Source organism: Solea solea, chromosome 18, assembly GCF_958295425.1.
Source record: "Solea solea chromosome 18, fSolSol10.1, whole genome shotgun sequence".
Lineage (NCBI taxonomy): Eukaryota > Metazoa > Chordata > Actinopteri > Pleuronectiformes > Soleidae > Solea > Solea solea.
This window is the reverse complement of record NC_081151.1, coordinates 3294818-3320634: the sequence shown is the minus strand read 5'-3', so window position 1 is coordinate 3320634 and position 25817 is coordinate 3294818. Positions and strand designations below refer to the sequence as shown.

The following is a 25817-nucleotide window of genomic DNA, read 5'->3' as shown; positions in this document are numbered from 1 at the left end:
TTAATATGAAAATAAATTCACTTTTTGATGACCTCAATTAAAATTTTCAACCAAAGAAATAAATCATAAAAGCACTTAAAATATAATAACGAATTGGTAGTTGCTGCCTAATTTCCTCCTTTTCTTTCTTCTAAAATTCAAAATTTGGTGAAAAATGCACAAGGACTTTATTCAACCATCTGTCCTAGACAAACAATGAAGTCCTTATATTTAAAAAAATTGGAATCAGATAGTATTTTGCATGTTTGTGTATAAATGAAACATTAATCAACTTTCATAAATATTGCAGATACATTTTCTCAATTGAATTTTTCCGATTTCTCTTCTTTTCTGTTTTACTGCAGCGTGTTACTGATTATCTGAAGCTGTCATTTGTCCGTCCCTTTAAGGCACACTGAAACACACTAATCATTGGTTATATTTAAGCGGTTATTTAAACGGAGCAAAGCGTTTTTTCCCTCAGCTATTTCCTGCATTTAATTGCACATTATCAGCAGCTACTTAACATGTTGCCATTTAGCGCGTGATTTTGTGTCAGATTAAGTCACACAACTAAGATAAAATGCATCCCCTTAAGCTTAACCATGGCTGCTGCTTTTATATTTTCATTCAATTCTTGTATTTATGGCACATCCCAGTAAGGAATGACAAGAACAGGTTGGGGTTTTTAGAAGAATCTCCTTCTTTTAAAACCTTTTTGCGCCGATAGTCATGTTTTATGGATACTTACTTTAGTTGGACGGACGCTGCCGTCCGCCCACACTCAGCACGGCCTGTCCCAGCCAGCGACCTCTTACATTTTGGCCGATGATGAAAGGATGAAAAGCTGTCTCCGTCCTCGTGAGGCACACAGTAAAGGCACACAACACAGACCAAGTACTCACGTTGCTTTCACAAAATAGTTTTACTGGTAAAAAATAGAACTACTTGCACAAGCACGTTGAGACACCTGTATCAGAACTTGTGAACTGTTCATCATCACAAATATGCTCTGGCAAAGTAAGAAGTGCTGAAGCGTCCACAAAAATAAGCTGCAGTTATCAAAATAATAAATCAGTGTCTTGGTACAGTATATGCAGGACTCTTTTTTTTTTTTTTTTTTTTCAACTTTTAGGACCTATAGTCACTTTGCACTCTGCTAATGATATTGCGTGCTGATGATCAAGCTGCACAGTCACAAATAAAGAGAAACCTCTAGCTCCCGTTTACCCCTCTAAATCCTCCCAGACGGCAATTGTTCCCTTATTTTCTAGAGTGCCAGGTGTGTTATGTATTTTGTCCTGGTCCAAGAAACTCTGTCAAATAAAACAACACAGGTAAAGGTGCACTGAGTCGTCGTCGTCTTCTTATAAAGAAGATATGGTATGAGCATGGTATTGTATCTTATTGAAACAATCTGAAGGAATTCTCATCTCTGTAAAAACAAATACCTTTTCCAAAGCCCGGATACTTGTGTACAGCTGCCGCAGAACCTACAGTGAACCACACATTTATAAAATACCACACTCGTGTCTTTGCAAATGAAACTCGTGTTGAGTGAAGTCTTGCTGTGCTTTGGGAAAAGAAGAGTAAAGAGGATTTAAAATAACCCTCAAAAGCTGCACTGGACTGTACACAAGCACCCAGTCGACTTAGTCTGGCAGAACAAATCAAAAAAAAATCCAATGAAACATTTGTTAATGTATAATTCATGTACAAAAACAACTCGATTTAAAAAATAATAATAATAATAATAATAATAAACAGAAAGAAGTATTAAAAAACGTGTCATCATGAGACGATTTTGGCACATTCTCCAAACACGTATCGTGTCAGTATTAGTTGATGACATGGCACATTCTTCACTTTGTTTATTGCATTGGCTATGGTGCCTCGGCAGTGAGTTGTTGTCAGGAGGCCAGCTCTGATGCTGTCTGTGCTGGATGAGGGGGGGTGGGGGCAGAACCCGCCCCGGACCCCAGTGGACTGTTGAGGCTGGCAGTGGTAACCACAGAGACACCAGAGATGCCTGTGGCGTGCAGGAAGCAACCTGCAGGTGGCGAGCTGGGCCTAGCCATCTGCTCTCCCCCCCAGAGGAGGCTGCATGTTTATGAGAGAGACGGAGAGAATGTGCACTCCTATACATCGAACCCGACGTCTGTCTGGAGCACAAATAACAATATCCATCCAATACCTTTTAGATTTAGTAAGAATGTAGACATTCTGTGGACCGTGCTCGTTTTAAAGCGTGACGGTGCTTCTGACATACGAGTAGGTGGGAGTTTTGTTTATGCATATCTGGTGTGTGTGTATATGCGGTGGGCAGGCGAGCTTTCAGCATGCATCAGCGCTCCGTGTGGCATGTGACACAAGCAGGGACAGTGAGAGTGGCTTTAAAAAAAGATTGGACTGACAGGTATAAAATCAAAAAAAAAACCCCGCTATGGCAGCATAGTCAAGTGGCCACAGTTTAAGAGACTGAGAACTTCTGCTGCTGACGCACTTGTAAAACAAGTCACATATGGAGAATGACTCAAACCTTTTTTAGCTGCCTGCCACACAGCTACCCGCTCGACCACGTCTCAAGAAGCATCTCCCCCCTCCATTTTTTGCTTCTCTGCCACTGCACCATTAAGCATCTGCTCGTCCCTGGGAGATTATTTTTTTGCATGATATACACAGTGGTGACCATGAAGCATCCCTCATGTCACGAACTATTAAAGGGGTTTTAGTGAAAAGCAGTGCGAGCAGAAGCTCTGGGGGTAACGATTATTGAGCCGTGGCGAGACAAAGAGACACCCACCACCCACCGAAAAATGAAAAAACTTCAAAATCACTGATTGACAAGCACATACCCTCAGACAATAAAGATGTCTGAGGGCTGAATTCTGTTACCATGGCAGTGTGGAGGAGGCGGATGATGACGGGAGTGAAAAGCACATGCAAAAAAAAGCCAGTGTGTTTACTGTGGACATGGAGACATGTGTGTGTGTGTGTGTTTGGTGAGCGTGACTGAGGGCGTGCAGGAGTGGATTGGGATGGGTAGCTGCTACTTAAAGGCAGAGTATTTATGTCTGCATGGAAATATGAAAGCAGCATATCAGATGGTCCCTGCCGCGGGAGGACTGACTCTTTCTATCAATCTTCTCTCCATCTCTCTCTCTCTCATATTTCCACCTGCAGAGAGAGAAGCAGGCATCTCTCTCTCCATCTGCGTTCTCAGTGCCAGTCCCAGCCCAGCAGCCCACACTTATTCCTCCTGACAGTCCTCTTTAAACAGTTACAGCAGGGTAATGTTTCTACAGCTTTTCAGGCACAGGCATTGTGTGGCTATGTCTCAGTCGTCTTACCTGGCATTCCTCTGTATTATTACACAGACAGGCTCCACACAGCATGCTTTAGAGGCAAAAATATCAACATTACTCTAGTAGCTAACAAAAATATGACAATTTATTCTAGTCATTTCCATGTAGCGTTTCTATAAGTACACGAAAAAACTAATGGCTTGCGATGAGAGAGGCTTCCACCTACTGCTCTCAGGCGTTATATTGCCTTCTTCATCAAACGAGAGTGTACCAAACGATTGTAAATAGCAGCTAAATGATTGCTTCTTTCTTTCAATTCAAACCTTTGGCGAGGAAAAAAAAAAAAATCAACTCTGAAGCCTTCCTTATTTGCTTAATCCGTTCCCGAGGGAGCTCTTTCTGTGATTTACTGATGGAGGATGTCTGCATTCGGTTAGCAGCTTCCTTCGATTCCGCAGCATCTTATCCCGGCTCCTTACACATTCACACTTTGTTCCAAGCTGCTGCTTAGGGAATACCTCCACCGCTTGTGCTTGCAAAACAGAAGAAAAATGGAGAAGAGCCAGATGGGGGGGGGGTGAATTCAAAGTTGTTGCCCTCCTCCCTCATTTTTTTCTCCACCTCCATCTAGCGAAGAGCCCAGTGTGCAGCATAAACTGTGATGGTTTCCCCCTCAGGCTCGTCTCCCTGTAGCCGTGGCGTACACATCGCTGCTTTATTACACATAGTCCTGCAGGCTGTAGCCAGTCTTATTGTCTAGTGGGGAGAGAGAGCAGTACTGATGCTGGAGATCCTGCTGCTGCTGAAGCAGCTGTTGCTGCTGCTGCTGGAGCAGCAGTTTGTCAGGGGGAGGGAGCAAGACCAGGTCTTGGGGGCCGTGTCGCTTCCCCGAGCAGGACATGCAGAAGATGGACCCTCCGACAAAGAGAAATCCCGCTGAGACAAAAGCAACGTACACGGCACCCCCGGGCTCAAACTTATTGCTCTCGGGCACACTAGAGTCCAGGAAGTTGGTGATGACCTCGTTGGTAAACCAGGAAGCAGGAACGAGACACAGGAACCCCGCAGAGACGAAGCAGCCACCACTGGCAATCGCGGCGTGCCGCTTGGAGCGCCGTCCGCCTCCCCAGCGTGTGCATTTTAGTCCCAGGGATGCGAGGCAGAGGCCCATGGCTGCCAGCACGCAGCACAGCACCATGGTGGTGCGCGCAGTCTGCAGGTACGCAGGTAGTGAAAGCACCGAGTACTTGAGTGTGCAGCTGAACATGCCGGTGCTGTACCATGTGCAGTCCATCCACAGTCCCTGCATCTGGGAGATTGCTGTGATGATGTTGGAGCCCACATCTGCACTGACCTTCCAGTTGGGCAGCACCGTGGCCACCATCGCTCCCATGATGCCCATCAGTGCGAGAACAAATCCAAATATCTGCATCCCAGTGGATGCCATGCTCCTTCTGAGAGTCTACGCTGCTGCTGCTGCTGCTGCTGCTGCTGACGCCGCTGCTGCCGCCTCAGCCCTTGTCCTCGCTTGGCAGCATTCACCCAGCTCCAGCCAGGCTCGTCCACCCCACTGTCCAGCCGCCGCTTACCCCCCTCTTCTCCTCCCTCGGTGGCGTAACAGCTGCCAGTCAATATCCCCAGCCTCCTCACTTTTTCAGCTGCAGCTGCACTGGACTGGAGGAGAGTGACAGAAATGAGAAATTGATGAGTGGCTCTCCTCCCTGCACTCCCTCCTTTCTCCCCTCACTCACCTCACCCAAGCGCAGACTTTCTCCGAATGGAAACAAAGGAGAATATGAAGCAGGGGAGAGAGGAGGAGAGCTGGCTGTGGCTGACTCTAGGTAAGTTTAAAAAACAACAACAAAAAAACCACTTGGGCTTGATGTGCATGTGTGCATTTTCTATGTGCTGCCTTCTCCTTTCTCCTCACTGGAGCCCCGTAGAGCTGTTATTGGAGAGGGAGAAATGAGTTTGTGGTATTTGCAATGCTCAATGTGGACTTAAAGCTGCAGTGCCCTCACACTCCACTCTTACACTGTATATTCTAGCACGTTGATTATCTGTGGTGTTTACTGAGTAAACACAGGCTGTCTTTTTGAAAGTAAACACTGGGATGTTAAAGTAAATCGCTTGTTATAATTTAATCAGCCACTGGGATTAAACTTGGGAACGTTTGATGAGATTTATTATTATAATATTTGTCGGACTTTTCCAGTCTGCGCATTGTGCTCTTCTCATCTAACTAAACAGGTTTGTCTAAATAACCTCGAAGCTTAGTCTTAGTGAGGGTTTTTGTTGTTGTTGTTGTTTTTGTTTTATTGTGGTTCAATGAGAGAAAGAGAGGTGAGAGGGTGAGAGAGAAAAGCGATGTTGAAATAATGTCTTACCCCGGCTGGTGCAGAGCTGGCGCTGACGCGTCACGCTGTTCGCAGTGATTCCTGTAAACACACACGGTGACACAGTGAAAGGGAGCAGCGGCACTAACAGCGGCAGCGGGAGGCTCGTGACGGGTCGAGGCGCAGAATTTAGCCCGGACCGCGGATCCATTCAGACCATCCATTTCCTTAGCAACAGTGTAGAAAGAGAGCGAGGACATCCCACTGTAACAGCTCCACACGGACCACACAGACTCAGTCTGGAGGAGAGGAGCGATCGTAGCTCTCCCTCTCCCTCTCTCTCCCTCCCTCTCTCTCCCTGCGCGTGTGTGTGTGTGTGTGTGACTCACAACCACAACTTGAGTTTTTGAAATATAATAACAAACGCTTTAAGACTATCAGCACGTGTTCATGTCGTCACAAAGGTTCTGCAACCAACGAGTCATATAATAATGGATTCATTACATTTTTACCTCATTAAACCGTTAGACTGCACAACAAGCTCTGCTCTCCATAGACCACACTACAGCAGGTTACTCATCCCACGTACAATATACTGTAATTTTACTAAATTTGCAAAAAGTGCAATATACATATAGAATATATAGAAAATTATACTGTAAATATCAAGCCCATACTGTATATATTATGTCTATTCTTTTTTTTAACGTTTTATAGTCACTTATTGTTAAATGTTTCTATATAGTACTTCTTGGAAATGCATGTTTATTATTTATTATCTTTACTGTCTTTTCTGCTCTTATCTTAATCGATGAGCAGAAAAATATGGAAATGTCAAACCGGTGTTTCACCAGCCTTAAAGTGATGATGGTCATTTATTTCATTTTCAGCCTACTTTCATAGAAAAAACAACATTTTTTATGCAGCTGAATTTAAATAATTTGTTATGATTTATAAAAAAAAAATAACAGTAATTAACTGCTGCAGTCCTAGCTCTGCTGAATGTCTGTGACTTGTTCAAATATTTTTACAAGGAATCTGTTTCATAAACAACAATCCAACTAAAGCCTCAGTGATTTTGAACCGTTTGGCAAACAAGGCACAGCCTGAGAAGGTTGTACCTATTTCACATTTGCCACAATACTGTGTGTGGTGATATTGTTTTCCCTTTTCTATATTTGCATGCATTCATTTTTAATTATCTAATCAAACCGCCCACAATCATTTCATTCAGCTCACAATAATGTCATAAAAATAAATGGTGTCGTGTTGAGGGCAGTCCTTTGTCAGTGTGTGTCTATGAGAGCACATAGCTCCAGAGAGCCAACCCTTAAATAATCATTGGAACTTTTGTTTTTTTCCCAATTTTTCTCCATTATTTCTCCAGAATGTCACAAATATATTACTCCTCTAACAGTGTCCTCTTCAAAATATCCATAAGATCCATAATTTATGGCATATTTGTTGCTGACATAGTTTGACTAATTGAAAGTGAATGAATGAGAAAACAAAACACCATAGTGCTTCCCTGAAATACACAGCTCAGACAGAATTCAATATTGGAGTTGGTTACAGATAAGGAATTGCCAAGATGCCAAGTAGGATAATGTTTCCAAACACAGTCATCTAATTAAGAGAGAAGGGGAAAAGAGCTGCTATCTTTGTGACCAGACAGTGTTTGACAAAGATGTGTTCACACATGTGCCGGTGCACGCGAGTAAACATATCTCACTATGCCAAAATTGACCCTCCCTGAGGCGTCGTCTTCATCAGCCGTCAGTCAGCAGGAGGCTAAACCTCACAGCTGCTACCCTATCTTTACCCCTGTTTCCTTTTCTCTCTCTGAAGGACGTAACGAACCAAGGGAGGGAGTGGCTTGGATGGCCTTGATTCATGAATGACAAAGAGGACAAAACGTGACTATTAGAGCTGATAACCTTGGAAGCGCGGATGTGTGTTACTATTATTTTTGCTGCATGTGCAAATCAGCAAAAAAACACCCAGCTGTGGGAAATGACTTTGCCTCCCCTCCCACTTACAGACTAATAACCAGGCATTGACCACAGTGATGTGTAGCCATTACGTGCAGATTGGTTGGTTGCAATTGATTTGTTTAGCTATTGATCTGTTTGTTTAATATGGTCCAGTGTTCTCCATTGTTCCACTCCTCGACTACTCCTAAGAGACCCTCTTTCTTAAAATGAGATCTGGCCACCATGCAGCGATGGTGTGCACCAAATTACCTCAAGTGTGATGTTGGTGTCGACCTTCAACACTACATTCTTTTCCAAAGCTCCTCGTGGGAAACGGCACTCGCTGCATGAAGAGGCATTTCTTTCCCGATTTTCTGTCAACACACGACACAGTATGGCATGTGTGACCTATCTCCTTGTAACCAATGAGATCCTAAGTGCAGATGCCGGCGTTGTTCTTTTGGGAGTGGGATAAATAAATAAAGAGATTATAGGAGGAAAAAAAGATGAAAGGAGCAGGGGAAGAAAAAAGGATGAAAGGCGAGAAGAGCAAAATGCAGTTAACATACGGTTGGCGAGTGTAGACGTGTGAAGCTGTCATGTGTGAAGATATTGCACACTGTTATAAGCGAGGTTTCTCCTTTATTTTATCACCTAGCAGCATAGCTCTCAGGCTTTTGTGCAGCATTACTCTGTGGCAACGCCGGACCAACCAGGCTTTTGTAATTCAATTAGCATGTTCCTCTTTTATGTCCTCCCTTTTGTAATTGTTTTTGTGCCCATCATCTTGCAGAGGTGGTCCAGTTTCAACTTGTGCCTTGTGATTTACAGTACAGCAGTACAATTCAGCTCTACATGGTGCGGTTGGGTGGCAGTGTGTTGTCTTGCTCCATCCTTGGAGCTGGACCATGTGTATCGTACCCCAGTGGAATAAGTGCGTAACGTACTGTTCTGCAATATCGATTCATAGGGCATGAGATAGATTTTTTCCCATGAACCCCAGTAGTCTCATGCGCGATGAAGCAGTGGCGCGTTTACGCCAGGTTGACGTTCACAAGCGTGCATACAAACAATGGCCGATGCGGGTAAAACTCTGCTCAGCAAGCCGTCCCAACTTAAGTCTGACGTCTGGAACGATTTCGGATTCAAAACAACACAAGACAAAGAGCTGGATGAAGCCAAAGTGGTTTGCAAGATCTCGCCAAGTGGAGGTCAGTTATTGTACAAATACTACAAACCTCAGAAACCACTTGACAAGGTATCACACTACGATAACGTTGGCTTCCGTTAACAAGCCGTCCGGGGCAAAACAAAAGCCATTTTCATTATTTAAGTGCAGATTGAATCGAATCCAATTGAATCAGGATTAATCGATTCAGAACCTTGCGAATGGAATCGATTTAGGCATTTGGCCATGATACCCAGCCCTGTACTGTTCCGTGGAAAAAAAGGGTTTTACATAATGCTGTAGGTGTAGGCAAAACTCTTGTGAAATGTGAAACTCACTACATTAAGACTGACTCCCAAGTGGAATGTCATTTGTGCGTTTCAAAAATAACCCATCGAAACTATTTTTCCCACGTTACCCTTGTTTGCTGTTCCACAGTTCCAGTAGATGTCAACATTTTTTTGACCTTTTTTCATAATTCTTCAGTGATGAAAGCATCTCCCCACGGAGCTGATCCTGTCAAAGACCAAGAGCTTCAGCCTTGAATGTTCTGTATGTGCTGTCGGCAAGTTCCTCTGCAAGGATGCCAGAGCATTTTCCTCCCCAAACCCCTTTGGCATCATCAGCCCAGTATATTCACTGGCATTGACTGCTTCCTTCTCTTCTCTGAGTGGCTTTCCTCCTCCGCTGATGTCTCCTCAACATATTGTCATAATTAATGCAACTCTTCCCCCCCCCCCTTGGAGGCAGGATCTCTGCATATTAGCTTTTTGTTCATGCTTTCTCTGGCTGCATGTAGCTTTCTTCCACCCGCCTGCACTTTCTCAGAACCTGCCATTATGTAAGTGTCGAGTGTTGGTGGTGCAGGTAGTGCGGTGGCTGATGCCCCAGGGCCCCTGCCATCTCATCTTGGTTACGCTCAAAGGGACATGACAAATTACCGCTCACATGCCTTTGTGCTAGAACTCTTGGAGGAAGAGACATTGGAGGTGGAAGTGGGGGAGCATGGAGAACCACGGGGCAACGCTTGGGTAATAGAGTTCCCCGCTGAGCTTGAGGAAGGTCAAACGTATGAAATATGATAATGCACAATTTGTATCACTATTTAAATGGTTCTGAGTTGCAGACAAAAGTAGATGTGTAACTTTTAGATGGAGATGTGCTATATTTTGCCCGTTTAAAGAGTTCAGCAACGTAAGACCTGGTATTTTTCAGTTGACAAAACAATGACGGTTTATTTTGTGATCTGTATGTATGTAACACTTGCAATTTGGGGTATTTGACAGAAATTGGGGATCAAACCTCTGACCGTCTATTAAGAAGAAGGTTCGCTCTACACATTACACTTTTTTCGTATACCATACTCCTATATGGGTGCAGAAGCTGGCGTCTTCATTTTCAAGTATCTGATTCAATTATCTGGATTGAGAGATGAAGAAGAATTATTACGAGCTGGAGGATAGCTCTTTAACATAACAATCTCATTTTAGGAGAAATTAGTGATAATGATTCACTTGCTTTGCCCCCTCCTAAATGCAGTTGCCTCCTCAAGCCTACATGATATGATTACCATCAGAGCATCCCCGTTCTCTGTCTGCTTTCTGTGTTTGATACCTATTGCCACCCTTGTAAAGTGAAGGGGGTGGCGGTGGTGGTGAAGTCTCCGCCAGAGGGGGGAAAGATATAAAGCCTGTCAACTAGAGTCAATAAGTCAGTCTGCTACCCCACTTCAGGATTTCTCCCAGCGGTGGCAGAGTATTTTAGGTGGTCTGAGGGGGACAGTAGATTGGGTGAAGGCATGTTCATAGCACCTCAGTGGACGACCCAGGTGACAGCGTGTGATTTAAGATGGAGTTCCCTTGCATGTTGAGGTTATCAGGGGGAGGATTAATGGCAGCGAGTGGGATATATTACAGTGGCGCTACCCAGTGAAGCCATGTTGCAAGGCCATATATAAATCATAACAGCAAAGTGACTTGGACAAGCTGACGGCTGAGATGCTGTCGCCTGTATAGTCCCAATATCGACTTTTCCCCCTCGCACCTCTCCTAAATCATGAAGTGTGGAATATAAATGGCCTAATTATTCCAACAGAGAGCGAAATTAAAGGCATTCCTTTTTATCGCTTCTGCCTAGCAGATGGTTTTCTGATCTCGTGTCACCAAAGCAGTTTTGCAAATCCAAAATACAAGATCTTGGACGTAGTCCTTCTCCGTTAATGTGACAGGTAGGAGGAAATGAGTCTCATAATATAAACCTCGGTTCCAAATCAAATGATGCAGCCCGTAAAAGAATCATCATTCAACTTGGACTGTGTTAAAGGTCCAGTGTGTAAAATTGTATGCCTGTCTGAATTGTTGTTTTTTTATTACCTCGGAATGAGACTTTTATATTTATATCAGGAGCAAGGTCAGCTTTACAGAGGCCGTCATTTTGGACCACCGTGTTTTTACAGAGGCCCACAATGGACTAACACTTTTGATACTAGTTGAAGCTACAAAGCTTCTCCAACACACTTGGATGAGAAGGGCAAGGTGAGGGATATTCAGGGATATAACGTGCAACTTCACCTATAAATGTTGCTAAATTTTACATACTGTACATTTAAACATGATGATGATACACAATATTTTAATTTAGGGGACGATACCACTTTTTTTTTGTCCGATACCGATATCACAAACTCTTGTGCTGAGTCATTTCAAAGACATAATTCTCCGTGTCACAAATACTGTTTTCCCAAAAAAGAAAGAAGTAACAGCCCAAACATGACTCAGCTAAAATGCTTTTAGCTGATTTTTCTTTACATTTTCACAGTCTTTGCATAGTGAAGCATGCAAAAGTGTTAACCCACCTCTAATGTTCAGTCTAATCAGACCAGTTGTCCAACATTTCAAGACCTCATGATACCGATGACACTTTTAAGTATCTGGAGTTACTGATCACCACTTTTTAGTTTTTAGGGGTGTCTTAGTTGCTGTTATTGGAAATAGATTAAACTAATGTTAACCATCAGATGGAAAGAATTCCTACACACAGTTATAATACACTAGTCCCATTAGGCCACCAATGCTGAGTGTTCAAGTAACATTGGAGAAATCCTTCCACCCATGGCTCAATACCACATTTTTGTGTCCAATACAATACCAATATCACAACCTTGATTACCGATTGATACCAATATCAGGCTGATCTAGTCTTTTACCACCTTGTAAATAAGACATCTGTTATTGCTACCACTTAAAAACATAATGGTCTAAGCATTTACAGCCCTCAATCGTATTATCCTTGTCACATGACATCTCTTTATTGAAATGTGCCTTTGTGAAGTGAAGCAGTTGCTCGTTATTTAAAGGTTTCTGGTCAAATGATTTTGGTTAGCATGAGCTCATCCTCAGAACCACTATCTAACGTTGAACCCCGGAGTTTCGACCTTTTCCTTGCTCTATTCTTCTAAGGGCTGTTAAGACAGCCTCCTTTCCACCCCTGCCATTCCATTAAACTCCACTGCGGCAAGAAACTCAGCAGCAGCTGTGCAGCTGTGGACGACGCAGGGATCCATAGATCTGATAACAGATAGTGCTGCGGCTTTTTACAAGCGCTCCGGAGCGCTACCTGAGTTGTGTCTCATAAAAAGACGAATGCAAACAGCTCATTAGAGAGCCTTCATGCACCCATGGACCGCTTAAGTTTTCCTCCCCTAATTATCAACGCTAGCCCCTGGCCCAGAAAAAGCAAACGGCAGCTGTGAATGAAAATGAGTCACAGTCCAGAAATACAAGCTCCCAGGATGCAAGGCGAGCTCTGCAGGGTGTGTAGTCTCCACAGGGGGGCTGTTGAACTGAATTACCTGTACTTTTATTTCACCTCTGATTGTGTTTGTGTGAGTAAGCGGGAGCCGCGTCTGTGCTTGTTTTGCATGTTCGTCTTGTCTTTGAATGATCACGTAACACAGTGTGTCGTCTCCATTCGCGCACCTACATCCTTCCTTCTTTCCTTGCCTCCTCTCCACATACCTTTACATACTGCAGCTGATTTCTTCTTTCTTTCCTACAGCTATTTAGATGTTTGTTATTCTTTCCTTTAACCGTGTGAGTCTTTGAGCATGTTGAAAAGCTCGTAATGGCAAAAAGCACTTAAGGGCAATATTATTATTACAACTAACAGCACTGATGGCTCTGTCCGGGCTGTCAGAGAGAGTACAGTCCCCTTCAGTGGCCCTTCACTGGGAACATAAGGTTTAGACTGATTGTGCTGCAGCCCCTTAAGCTATAACTCACAGCATTATTGTGTAACACCCTTTAAAGATGATCTTGATGTATTTGTGCTGCATTAGCGCAGGCTCTTTAGATTCAGAGATGGATTTAATGTGTTCCTGGATCATTTGATCCTGCTGGTTTTCAGGAGATAAAAATAGCCGGTTGTCCTGTACATGAAGCAGCGCAGAGGATAGAGCATGTTGAGGCTCTACAGTATATGGACTCGAAAGTTAAAGAGGTGGTGATCTGAAGGCGAGAGAGCTTGGCTGCGCTGATAGTCTGGCACGACTACTTCAGCAGTGTCATGTCAGCTTAGTTGCTGACCGTGCTGACGCACAAAGGATCGCGAGGCAGCGGCAAGCGAGGAACTGGAGCCAAGGTTCTCATCACCCACCACCTCTAACACACGTCTGCTGCTATATCTCAGTCATTCCTGCAGGGGCGAAGGAATGTAGACAGAGTATCTTTACTTATTTGGTCAAAAATAGAGATCTACTTTGAACAGGAAGAAGTAACCATGTATCGAGTGGATTGTAACACTGTAAACATATCGTGTGTTGTGATTGAAGGTGTCTAGAAAGGCCAGTTGCATGCTGCCTCTGTGTGTTTTCCCTGGATACTCAAGCTTCCTCCCACAGTCCAAACATATTCAGGTTGTATTTAGTTTAATTGGAGACTGTAGGTGTGAATGGGTCATTTTAGGCTTTCTGTTGTGCATCATATGTGACCCAGGGCTCAAACTGTGAGGGAAAATTCTAATCTTCAGGCAACTTTGAGTTCAATTACCGCAATATTAACAGCCACAACTTTGGATAAGACACAAACTATAGGCGCCTTTCAAGGTTCCCTCCCTAGATTTCAAGGCGCCAGGCATCTGGACCGGATACACTATCCTCATTGTTCAGATATTAACAAAATCTTTCAATTTAACTCATCACTGACTCCAGACACAAACTATACTTTATTTTTAAGTAATGTTTATTCCTATCTGAAGTTCATATCCTTGTATGTATTGTGTTTTTTTTTTTTTTACAAATCATTCAGCCCTACCTATGACCCTCTAGGACACAAACTGAAGGAGGTCAAGTGAAGAAAAGTCCAACTTTTTGAGAGAAAGCAACAATTCAGTCAGACGCAGGCGATATGAGCTTTAAATGATATCACAGTGTTCTGTCTGGTTGTTGCAATTACGATATTTGTGATATCATGTCACAATGAAAGTGTTTCTTTTCATATAGAATCATCTACAATTTATGATAAAAATACATTTATGATGCAAAATGAATCTGTCATTAAAAAGACATACAGAAGTACCACAGAAGAACAGCATATACTGTATGTAATCCAGTTACATATTTGAATTCAGTTTAATTTTTATTCACTTTGAGTTACGGGAGCTAGTGTTGTGTGAGTGCCACGTTCGTTCAGTGTCGTATGCAATAACAATGAAAGACGATGTTTATGTCTGTAAACGTTGTTACTCACTACCAGATTACATGTAAGTGTGTGTTTACTGTAATCTGTAATTATGTCAAAACTAATCCTGGTCTTCTTAAAAAGCTAAAACCAATGAATGAAAGGGGAATTCTAATTACAGTTGAGTTGATTTACTTATTTATTTATCAGATTACTGGCGGATTTAAACGTAGAAAATTGTTATTTTGCTATGTATAAGTAACTGACATATCCACGACAAAAGTCAGAATATATATATATAATATATAGTGTATAGGTGAACATCATCTCTCTGGGCTGTGCGCTTGTGTTGCCGCCATTGTTCTACTTCATCTCCGAACGCTAAGCAAGGACGAGTTCTGCAAAGGTGACCTCAAAAAAAAAAGAAAAAGATTTAATCAGAGAAAACTGTGTCCTCTGCGTCTCCCACAGAGCAGGGACACAAATCGCTGCCTTTTTGTCCCCTTCACTGGATCCATACATGGAGAATACAGGTTTCCGCTCCATTGGTTTCACCCACGGTGGAAATGGTAGAGCCAGAGTGAGGAGAGAGGAGTGAGTCAGGCTCGTAGGCATTAAGTAACTGTGGTGATGATGATGCAGTGACTGGAAAGACAGACAGGGAAAGACAGAGGCTCACTTTCTATAGTCCATCGCACAGGTGTTACTGTGGCAACTGGAAGCAGCTCTCCAGCCAGCCGTGCTGCGTCATCTTATTTTCTGCCTTTCCTCTCCCCCCCTTCATCCCAGTGTGTTTGTCCCTCCGCCTCTTCACGCCCTCTCTCTGCTTTTGCCATTTGACAGGCAACCTTTCACACCACACACACATACACCTGTGCATTCCCATGAGCACGTCTCACAGTCTTGTGGTTAACCCCTGCTGTTTTGTGTGTGTGTGTGTGTTTGTACGCAGGTGGACGTGGGAGTTGTCCACTTCACTCCTCTGGTTCAGCCCCAGATCGAGCAGCCCTTCAAGATGGTGGAGAAAGTGGTGAAAAACGTCTTCCAGTTTCGCAGGAAGCACTGCTACAGAGGAGTGGAGTAAGTACGATCACACGTTTGAGTTGTTTTTGAATAGACTCCGATGAATTATTCAAAGTTGTGTTATTGTTAACGCTGCAACAGTAAATGCTGTGGTTCTACACTGAGATAAATAATCACCAGATTAAATGATAATGAAAATAATCCTCAGTACAAATCTTTAGTTAGTATGTATGTGATTTGTTTTTAAAGCTGTGTGTGTGTGTGTGTAACCTTTCAATATATGAATAATAATAAATAAAAACCAGACTTAGCTCCACACGAACCTTCTCTCTCTGTGTTTCTCAGTATAGCCAGTGTTTGTTTTTTTTCCCCCGTGTCTGTGGAGACACAGAGCGATGCATGTTACATCACGACTGAAAAACAACAGCTACTGTAAGACCTTTAGGTTAAGGCGTTAACCTTGCTTCTCTGATGAAACATGAGCGAAATAGTGAGATAGCTCAACGAACGCTGAAAGAGAACCGTTTGAATATGAAGCTCTCGTAAATCGCTGCAGGCTTATCTGAAGCGCGGGAGAAGCCTAAGAACTTTATTTGAAGTTTGACTTAAAAATAATATATATTTCAAATCAAATTAGAGCTGCAGTGTTGGAGATACAGTATATACCCAAAACATTCAGCATCTATTTAGCCTTTTCTCTCTCTTCTATCTCATCCTCTTCCATCACCATCTCCTCTCCATTTTGTATTCTCTGTTTTCTGACAGCATCTTCATCTCATCATTAATTAGAATGGGTTTTTTTTTCCTTTTTCTCCCCTCTCACATACCACATATAAAAAAAGAAAGAAAAGACACATCTTTTGAGGACTTGGCACTCACAGAATCTGTGGCACTACCACGAGCGACGAAAACCCGAACGCCCACACTCGCACATGTGCGCCGCGCTGCCCATCGCCCCCGTCTGCCTGTTAGGAGAGAGTGCATGTAGGCCCAGATAACAAAGAGGAACACTGGCTGCGTGAAAGAGAGCAGCAATTATGAGTCATTGAAGGTGGCACAGGAAGACGAGGCAGCATATTTTATGTAATGCAGTGCGTCGGCGCCGGCAGCAGCAGCAGCAGCACCAAATTGGAGAGGAGGCACCGGCAGGCGCGGCGCCTAGAGAAGCATCTGTACAGCAAAGTGTGAGGAAGTGGCTGCTGTGGAGCATCCTGTGTTTAAAAATGACATGAAATGCACCGGAGAGCTTGAAAATTGGGGAATTTATGTTAGACACAGAGACAAAACTAACACAACTTCTCTAAAATCCCTTGATGTTGCGTAGCAGCGGCGACGAATTAACAATTCATGAGCAGCTCTAATCCTTTGTGTGATTTCAATTAACTGCACAGATTTGAAATAATAGCAGAGAGGTCATTTTTTTGCCTGCAGGATGTTGTTCCCGGAGGCGTGCCGCGTCGACCTGACGCAGGAGATGCTGCAGAGGGCGGACGTGGACCCCACTCTGCGCCCGACAGAACTCACCATACCCCACTTCAGGGCTTTAGTCGACGCCTACGCTCATCTGTGCGCCACTGATCCCGGTCTCTTCCACTACGACTTCAGAGACGAGCTCAGAGCGAAGCACGTGAGCCGGAAAACCCACTCACCAACGGACACATTTGTGGACACGTCGGCCACCTCTCTGCAGCCCTGCTGAAAGGAACCAAGAAAAGCCAACTAATAGCTTGTGTTAGCTCAGGGAGACAACAGCCTGCTCTCAGCTTTGACATTTCCACCTGGCATCAGCATGCATTTTTAAAATGTTTTTCCCCGGGAGCAGGAGTTACCTACGGCGGTATATGTGAAATCCTGGGATGGAGACAAGGCACTTAAAGGTCCCGGTGGGGGTTGGGATCGACGACGGGACAACTCCGACCTGAACTGTGTCATTAGGACAAAAAAAAGAGTTACACACAATAGCTCTTTAAGAGTGAATGTCTCTTCCCAATCCTTATTTCAGATCCAGCTCACATAAATCCTTGTCCTGTGAGACCTGAGAGAAACACCGTGTTGTTGTTCACTGAATATCGCTCACAGCATTTTAACAACACCATATCCAGGCCTTTTGTTTTTTCTTCACTGTGTACTTTATTGCCTGGTCGCTGGGGAGACGGCGCTTAAAAGGGAGGAGAAAGTGCTGGGAGTTTGTCAGCTCGCAAACCACTCGTGTTTATTAACGGAAAATGATTCTCATTAAAATGTGTTTTTGTTTCAAATGTAGCCATCTTGTTTCGTATCTTAATGCTTGAATGATGCTCCTCGGGATTCCAAACTTTCCGTAGAATATGACGACGTCTGAAATAACACTGATTAAAAACAACAGCTGGTGTTATTATGTAAGACTGTGTACGAGCGAAGTCATCGGTGGATGTGTGATATTCGAAATCTAGAACAGATTATCACCAGCAGGACGTCGGCGGCGCTGCCTCCTGCCAGTGTGGCAGATGGTATGTTAGGGTTGACTTGCCAACGGGAGAACTCACTCAGTTTTCATGATCGGTGGATGTTAATCCTCAACCGCTAATCAGAATTTCAGCTTGAACTTCATGGCCGAGGAGAGGTTTGCACACGTCTTCCTGTTGCTGCTGTGCCGCTCAGACACCTCAGTGACCCTGAAGAAACGCGGTAGTCTGTGTGCTTTTATTTTGGTAATTCTATTGAGGAAAAAAAGGATGGGGGGGGGAGGAGGAGGAGACAAGTGATGTCATACTGTGGAGGCAATTAGCCACTGATGACATGCACCTGTGTTGAGTAGAGCAAAACATGTACATTGTGAGTGTGAACTGCGATGATTGGTGAGTGAAAAACATCCTTAATATTAAATGTGACATAATTTAACAGAAAAAAATGGTGAGAGTTGTGATGATTTATTCAGAACAGGTTGTTTTATTTGAGGTCAAGTGTTCTTAAGTAAAAGTACATTGATATTTGTTTCACTGCAATATGTATAGATATCAGCAAATGGAGGAAAGAGTCATCATTTGAAACCTTTTAAAAGCATTTTTTTATGGTGGCCCTGAAAGTTAAAACACAATGACATTTCAGTAAACACAATAACATCACAGTGATACTGTAACATGCAGCGCTTCTCTCTGTGTGTGTGTGTGTGTGTGTGTGTTATTATTTTAACATAAAAAGCATTACATTATTTTTTATTAACACGATATTAACAACAATGACATTAAATAAAATATAAATGTCTCCGTCTTGGTTGAGAAGGTTCCAGAAGCACAACCAGGGCTCTGCTCAGCCTGAAATCCGCCCACATGTCCTCCCTGAAGAACCTTTGAAGCATGTTGATCCTGCAATAGTGTATTCTTGACTGTGAAGGAATAGAAAAACTGTTATAACGTTTATATGTAATAGAATCTTGACATTTGCTTTTAAATCTTAAACACATTTCTAACTTACATTTTGAAGATATAGTTTTGACATGACTAAAACTATACATATATATGTTTGTATGTCCATTGTATTATATCTGATGTGCTAAACTATAAAACATTTTCACAACATTGGGCTACATACTAACCTATGACTTTTTGGACTGATTTTGGACGACATACTAACCTATGACTTTTTGGACTGATTTTGGACGACATACTAACCTATGACTTTTCTGACTGATTTTGGACGACATACTAACCTATGACTTTTCTGACTGATTTTGGACGACATACTAACCTATGACTTTTTTGACTGATTTTTTACGACATACTAACCTATGACTTTTTTGACTGATTTTGGACAACATACTATACTATGACTTTTTTGACCGATTTTGGGCGACATATTAACCTATGACTTTTTTGACTGATTTTGGACGACATACTAACCTATGACTTTTTGGACTGATTTTGGACGACATACTAACCTATGACTTTTTGGACTAATTTTGGACGACATACTAACCGATGACTTTTTGGACTGATTTTGGACGACATACTAACCTATTACTTTTTTTGGTTATTTTGGACGACATACTAACCTATGACTTTTTGGACTGATTTTGGACGACATACTAACCTATGACTTTTCTGACTGATTTTGGACGACATACTAACCTATGACTTTTCTGACTGATTTTGGACAACATACTAACCTATGACTTTTCTGACTGATTTTGGACGACATACTAACCTATGACTTTTTTTGGTTATTTTGGACGACATACTAACCTATGACTTTTTTTGGTTATTTTGGACGACATACTAACCTATGACTTTTTTGACTGATTTTGGACAACATACTAACCTATGACTTTTTGGACTGATTTTGGACAACCTCCTATACTATGACTTTTTTGACCAATTTTGGATGACATACAATACTATGACTTTTTTGACTGATTTTGGACGACATACAATACTATGACTTTTTTGACCAATTTTGGACGACATACTAACCTATGACTTTTTGGACTGATTTTGGACGACATACTAACCTATGACTTTTTTGACTGATTTTGGACAACATACTAACCTATGACTTTTTTGACCGATTTTGGGCGACATACTAACCTATGACTTTTTTGACAGATTTTGGACGACATACTATACTATGACTTTTAAGGGACACTGGTTTGAATCCCATTAGTGGCAAGAGTTGAAGACATTTTTGGGTCACTTTGGATACTATATCCATATATACTATACTATGTCTTTTTTGACTGATTTTGGACAACATACTATACTATGACTTTTTTGACTGATTTTGGGCAACATACTAACCTATGACTTTTTGGACTGATTTTGGACGACATACTAACCTATGACTTTTTGGACTGATTTTGGTCGACATACTAACCTATGACTTTTTTGACCAATTTTGGACGACATGCTATACTATGACTTTTTTGACTGATTTTGGACGACATACTATACTATAACTTTTTTGACTGATTTTGGGCAACATACTATACTATGACTTTTTTGACTGATTTTTGGCGACATACTAACCTATGACTTTTTTGAATGATTTTGGGCAACATACTATACTATGACTTTTTTGACAGATTTTGGACGACATACTAAAATATGACGTTTTTTGGTGATTTTGGATGACATACTAACCTATGACTTTTTTGACCGATTTTGGACAACATACTAACCTATGACTTTTTTGACTGATTTTTGACGACATACTTACCTATGACTTTTTTGACTGATTTTGGACGACATACGATACTATGACTTTTCTGACTGATTTTGGACGACATACTAACCTATGACTTTTTTTGGTTATTTTGGACGACATACTAACCTATGACTTTTTTTGGTTATTTTGGACGACATACTAACCTATGACTTTTTTGACTGATTTTGGACAACATACTAACCTATGACTTTTTGGACTGATTTTGGACAACCTCCTATACTATGACTTTTTTGACCAATTTTGGATGACATACAATACTATGACTTTTTTGACTGATTTTGGACGACATACAATACTATGACTTTTTTGACCAATTTTGGACGACATACTAACCTATGACTTTTTTGACTGATTTTGGACAACATACTAACCTATGACTTTTTTGACCGATTTTGGGCGACATACTAACCTATGACTTTTTTGACAGATTTTGGACGACATACTATACTATGACTTTTAAGGGACACTGGTTTGAATCCCATTAGTGGCAAGAGTTGAAGACATTTTTGGGTCACTTAGGATACTATATCCATATATACTATACTATGTCTTTTTGGACTGATTTTGGACGACATACTAACCTATGACGTTTTTTGGTGATTTTGGACGATATACTAACCTATGACTTTTTTGACTGATTTTGGACAACATACTATACTATGACTTTTTTGACTGATTTTGGGCAACATACTAACCTATGACTTTTTGGACTGATTTTGGACGACATACTTAACCTATGACTTTTTGGACTGATTTTGGTCGACATACTAACCTATGACTTTTTGACCAATTTTGGACGACATGCTATACTATGACTTTTTGGAGTGATTTTGGACGACATACTATACTATGACTTTTTTGACTGATTTTGGACGACATACTATACTATGACTTTTTTGACTGATTTTGGGCAACATACTATACTATGACTTTTTTGACTGATTTTTGGCGACATACTAACCTATGACTTTTTTGAATGATTTTGGGCAACATACTATACTATGACTTTTTTGACAGATTTTGGACGACATACTAAAATATGACGTTTTTTGGTGATTTTGGATGACATACTAACCTATGACTTTTTTGACCGATTTTGGACAACATACTAACCTATGACTTTTTCGACTGATTTTGGACGACATACTAACCTATGACTTTTTTGACTGATTTTGGACGACATACGATACTATGACTTTTTTGACCGATTTTGGACGACATACTAACGTATGACTTTTTTGACAGATTTTGGACGACATACTAACCTATGACTTTTTTGACCGTTTTTGGACGACATACTATACTATGACTTTTTTGACCGATTTTGGACGACATACTAACCTATGACTTTTTTGACCGATTTTGGACGACATACAATACTATGACTTTTTTGACCGATTTTGGACGACATACTAACCTATGACTTTTTTGACCAATTTTGGACGACATACTAACCTATGACTTTTTTGACCGATTTTGGACGACATACTAACCTATGACATTTTTGACCGTTTTTGGACGACATACTATACTATGACTTTTTTGACCGATTTTGGACGACATACTAACCTATGACTTTTTTGACCAATTTTGGACGACATACTAACCTATGACTTTTTTGACCGTTTTTGGACGACATACTAACCTATGACATTTTTGACCGTTTTTGGACGACATACTATACTATGACTTTTTTGACCGATTTTGGACGACCGATTTGTGACGCTCCTGTTACAATGCTGACCTTTAAGGGACACTGGTTCAAATCCCATTAGTGGCAAGAGTTGAAGACGTTTTTGGGTCACTTTGGATAGTATATCCATATATACTATACTATGACTTTTTGGACTGATTTTGGACGACATACTTACCTATGACTTTTTTGACTGATTTTGGACGACATACTAACCTATGACTTTTTTGACTGATTTTGGGCGACATACTAACCTATGACTTTTTTGACAGATTTTGGACGACATACTAACCTATGACTTTTTTGACTGATTTTGGGCGACATACTATACTATGACTTTTTTGACTGATTTTGGACGACATACTATACTATGACTTTTTGGACTGATTTTGGGCGACATACTATACTATGACTTTTTTGACCGATTTTGGACGACATACTAACCTATGACTTTTTGGACAGAGTTTGGATGACATACTAACCTATGACTTTTTGGACAGATTTTGGACGACATACTAACCTATGACTTTTTTGACTGATTTTGGACGACATACTAACCTATGACTTTTTTGACTCATTTTGGACTACATACTAACCTATGACCTTTTTGACTGATTTTGGGCGACATACTAACTTATGACTTTTTTGACTGATTTTGGGCGACATTCTAACCTATGACTTTTTTGACAGATTTTGGACGACATACTAACCTATGACTTTTTTGACTGATTTTGGGCGACATACTAACCTATGACTTTTTGACAGATTTTGGACGACATACTAACCTATGACTTTTTTGACTGATTTTGGACGACATACTAACCTATGACTTTTTTGACTGATTTTGGGCGACATACTATACTATGACTTTTTTGATCGATTTTGGACGACATACTAACCTATGACTTTTTTGACCGATTTTGGACGACATACTAACCTATGACTTTTTTGACCGATTTTGGACGACATACTAACCTATGACATTTTTGACCGTTTTTGGACGACATACTATACTATGACTTTTTTGACCGATTTTGGACGACTTACAATACTATGACTTTTTTGACCGATTTTGGACGACATACTAACCTATGACTTTTTTGACCGATTTTGGGCGACATACTAACCTATGACTTTTTTGACAGATTTTGGACGACATACTATACTATGACTTTTTTGACTGATTTTGGGCGACATACTATACTATGACTTTTTTGACCGGTTTTGGACGACATACTAACCTATGACTTTTTTGACCGATTTTGGACGACATACTAACCTATGACTTTTTTGACCGTTTTTGGACGACATACTATACTATGACTTTTTTGACCGATTTTGGACGACATACAATACTATGACTTTTTTGACCGATTTTGGACGACATACTAACCTATGACTTTTTTGACCGATTTTGGGCGACATACTAACCTATGACTTTTTGGACTGATTTTGGGCGACATACTATACTATGACTTTTTTGATCGATTTTGGACGACATACTAACCTATGACTTTTTTGACCGATTTTGGACGACATACTAACCTATGACTTTTTTGACCGATTTTGGACGACATACTAACCTATGACATTTTTGACCGTTTTTGGACGACATACTATACTATGACTTTTTTGACCGATTTTGGACGACTTACAATACTATGACTTTTTTGACCGATTTTGGACGACATACTAACCTATGACTTTTTTGACAGATTTTGGACGACATACTATACTATGACTTTTTTGACTGATTTTGGGCGACATACTATACTATGACTTTTTTGACCGGTTTTGGACGACATACTAACCTATGACTTTTTTGACCGATTTTGGACGACATACTAACCTATGACTTTTTTGACCGTTTTTGGACGACATACTATACTATGACTTTTTTGACCGATTTTGGACGACATACAATACTATGACTTTTTTGACCGATTTTGGACGACATACTAACCTATGACTTTTTTGACCGATTTTGGGCGACATACTAACCTATGACTTTTTGGACAGATTTTGGACGACATACTAACCTATGACTTTTTTGACTGATTTTGGACGACATACTATACTATGACTTTTTGGACTGATTTTGGGCAACATACTATACTATGACTTTTTTGACTGATTTTTGGCGACATACTAACCTATGACTTTTTTGACTGATTTTGGGCAACATACTATACTATGACTTTTTTGACTGATTTTGGACGACATACTAACCTATGACGTTTTTTGGTGATTTTGGACGACATACTAACCTATGACTTTTTTGACAGATTTTGGACGACATACTATACTATGACTTTTTTGACCGATTTTGGGCGACATACTATACTATGACTTTTTTGACCGATTTTGGACGACATACTATACTATGACTTTTTTGACCGATTTTGGACGACATACAATACTATGACTTTTTTGACCGATTTTGGGACGACATACTAACCTATGACATTTTAGGTGATTTTTGAGGCTAAGTAATGTTATTTAAGTTGGCTGTGTGGTTTGTGACGCTCCTGTTACAATACTGACCTTTAAGGGACACTGGTTTGAATCCCATTAGTGGCAAGAGTTGAAGACATTTTTGGGTCACTTTGGATACTATATCCATATATACTATACCATGTCTTTTTGGACTGATTTAGGACGACATACTAACCTATGACATTTTTTGGTGATTTTGGACGACATACTAACCTATGACTTTTTTGACTGATTTTGGACGACATACTAACCTATGACTTTTTTTGGTGATTTTGGACGACATACTAACCTATGACATTTTTGACTGATTTTGGACGACATACTAACCTATGACTTTTTTGACTGATTTTGGACGACATACTATACTATGACTTTTTGGACTGATTTTGGGCAACATACTATACTATGACTTTTTTGACTGATTTTTGGCGACATACTAACCTATGACTTTTTTGACTGATTTTGGGCAACATACTATACTATGACTTTTTTGACTGATTTTGGACGACATACTAACCTATGACGTTTTTTGGTGATTTTGGACGACATACTAACCTATGACTTTTTGGACAGATTTTGGATGACATACTAACCTATGACTTTTTGGACAGATTTTGGACGACATACTAACCTATGACTTTTTTGACTGATTTTGGACGACATACTAACCTATGACTTTTTTGACTCATTTTGGACTACATACTAACCTATGACCTTTTTGACTGATTTTGGACGACATACTAACTTATGACTTTTTTGACTGATTTTGGGCAACATACTATACTATGACTTTTTCAACTGATTTTTGGCGACATACTAACCTATGACTTTTTTGACTGATTTTGGACGACATACTAACCTATGACTTTTTTGACCGATTTTGGACGACATACTAACCTATGACTTTTTTGACCGATTTTGGACGACATACTAACCTATGACATTTTTGACCGTTTTTGGACGACATACT

At 41.0% G+C, this 25817-nt stretch overlaps 2 protein-coding genes across 5 annotated transcripts in view; one reads left to right on the top strand and one right to left on the bottom strand.

Moving 5' to 3' along the window:
- Positions 1-17721, top strand: part of tfb1m (transcription factor B1, mitochondrial) — a 40976-nt gene extending 23255 nt beyond the window's left edge. For all 3 annotated transcript variants that reach the window (XM_058614633.1, XM_058614632.1, XM_058614631.1), the window contains exons 7-8: positions 15389-15516; positions 16891-17721. In XM_058614633.1, coding sequence (XP_058470616.1) covers positions 15389-15516; positions 16891-17158 — 396 coding nt within the window. In that variant the 3' untranslated portion in view covers positions 17159-17721. The remainder of the gene's footprint in view (positions 1-15388; positions 15517-16890) is intronic.
- On the bottom strand, positions 2968-8039 carry LOC131444383 (claudin-20). 2 transcript variants are annotated; one of them, XM_058614635.1, is made up of 3 exons: positions 7864-8039; positions 5672-5722; positions 2968-4958 (listed from the first exon to the last, which is right to left on the bottom strand). In XM_058614635.1, the coding sequence occupies exon 3, from the start codon at positions 4729-4731 to the stop codon at positions 4003-4005; it is 729 nt and encodes a 242-aa protein (XP_058470618.1). In that variant the 5' UTR covers positions 4732-4958; positions 5672-5722; positions 7864-8039; the 3' UTR covers positions 2968-4002. The 2 variants fall into 2 exon arrangements, with proteins under 2 accessions (XP_058470618.1, XP_058470617.1); XM_058614634.1 differs by lacking the exon at positions 7864-8039 and having other exon boundaries at positions 5672-6157.
- Positions 17722-25817: the final 8096 nt, after the last annotated feature.

Coding starts and splice junctions, on each gene's coding strand:
- LOC131444383 (XM_058614635.1), bottom strand. CDS start 4,731: ATGGCATCCACTGGGATGCAGATATTTGGATTTGTTCTCGCACTGATG.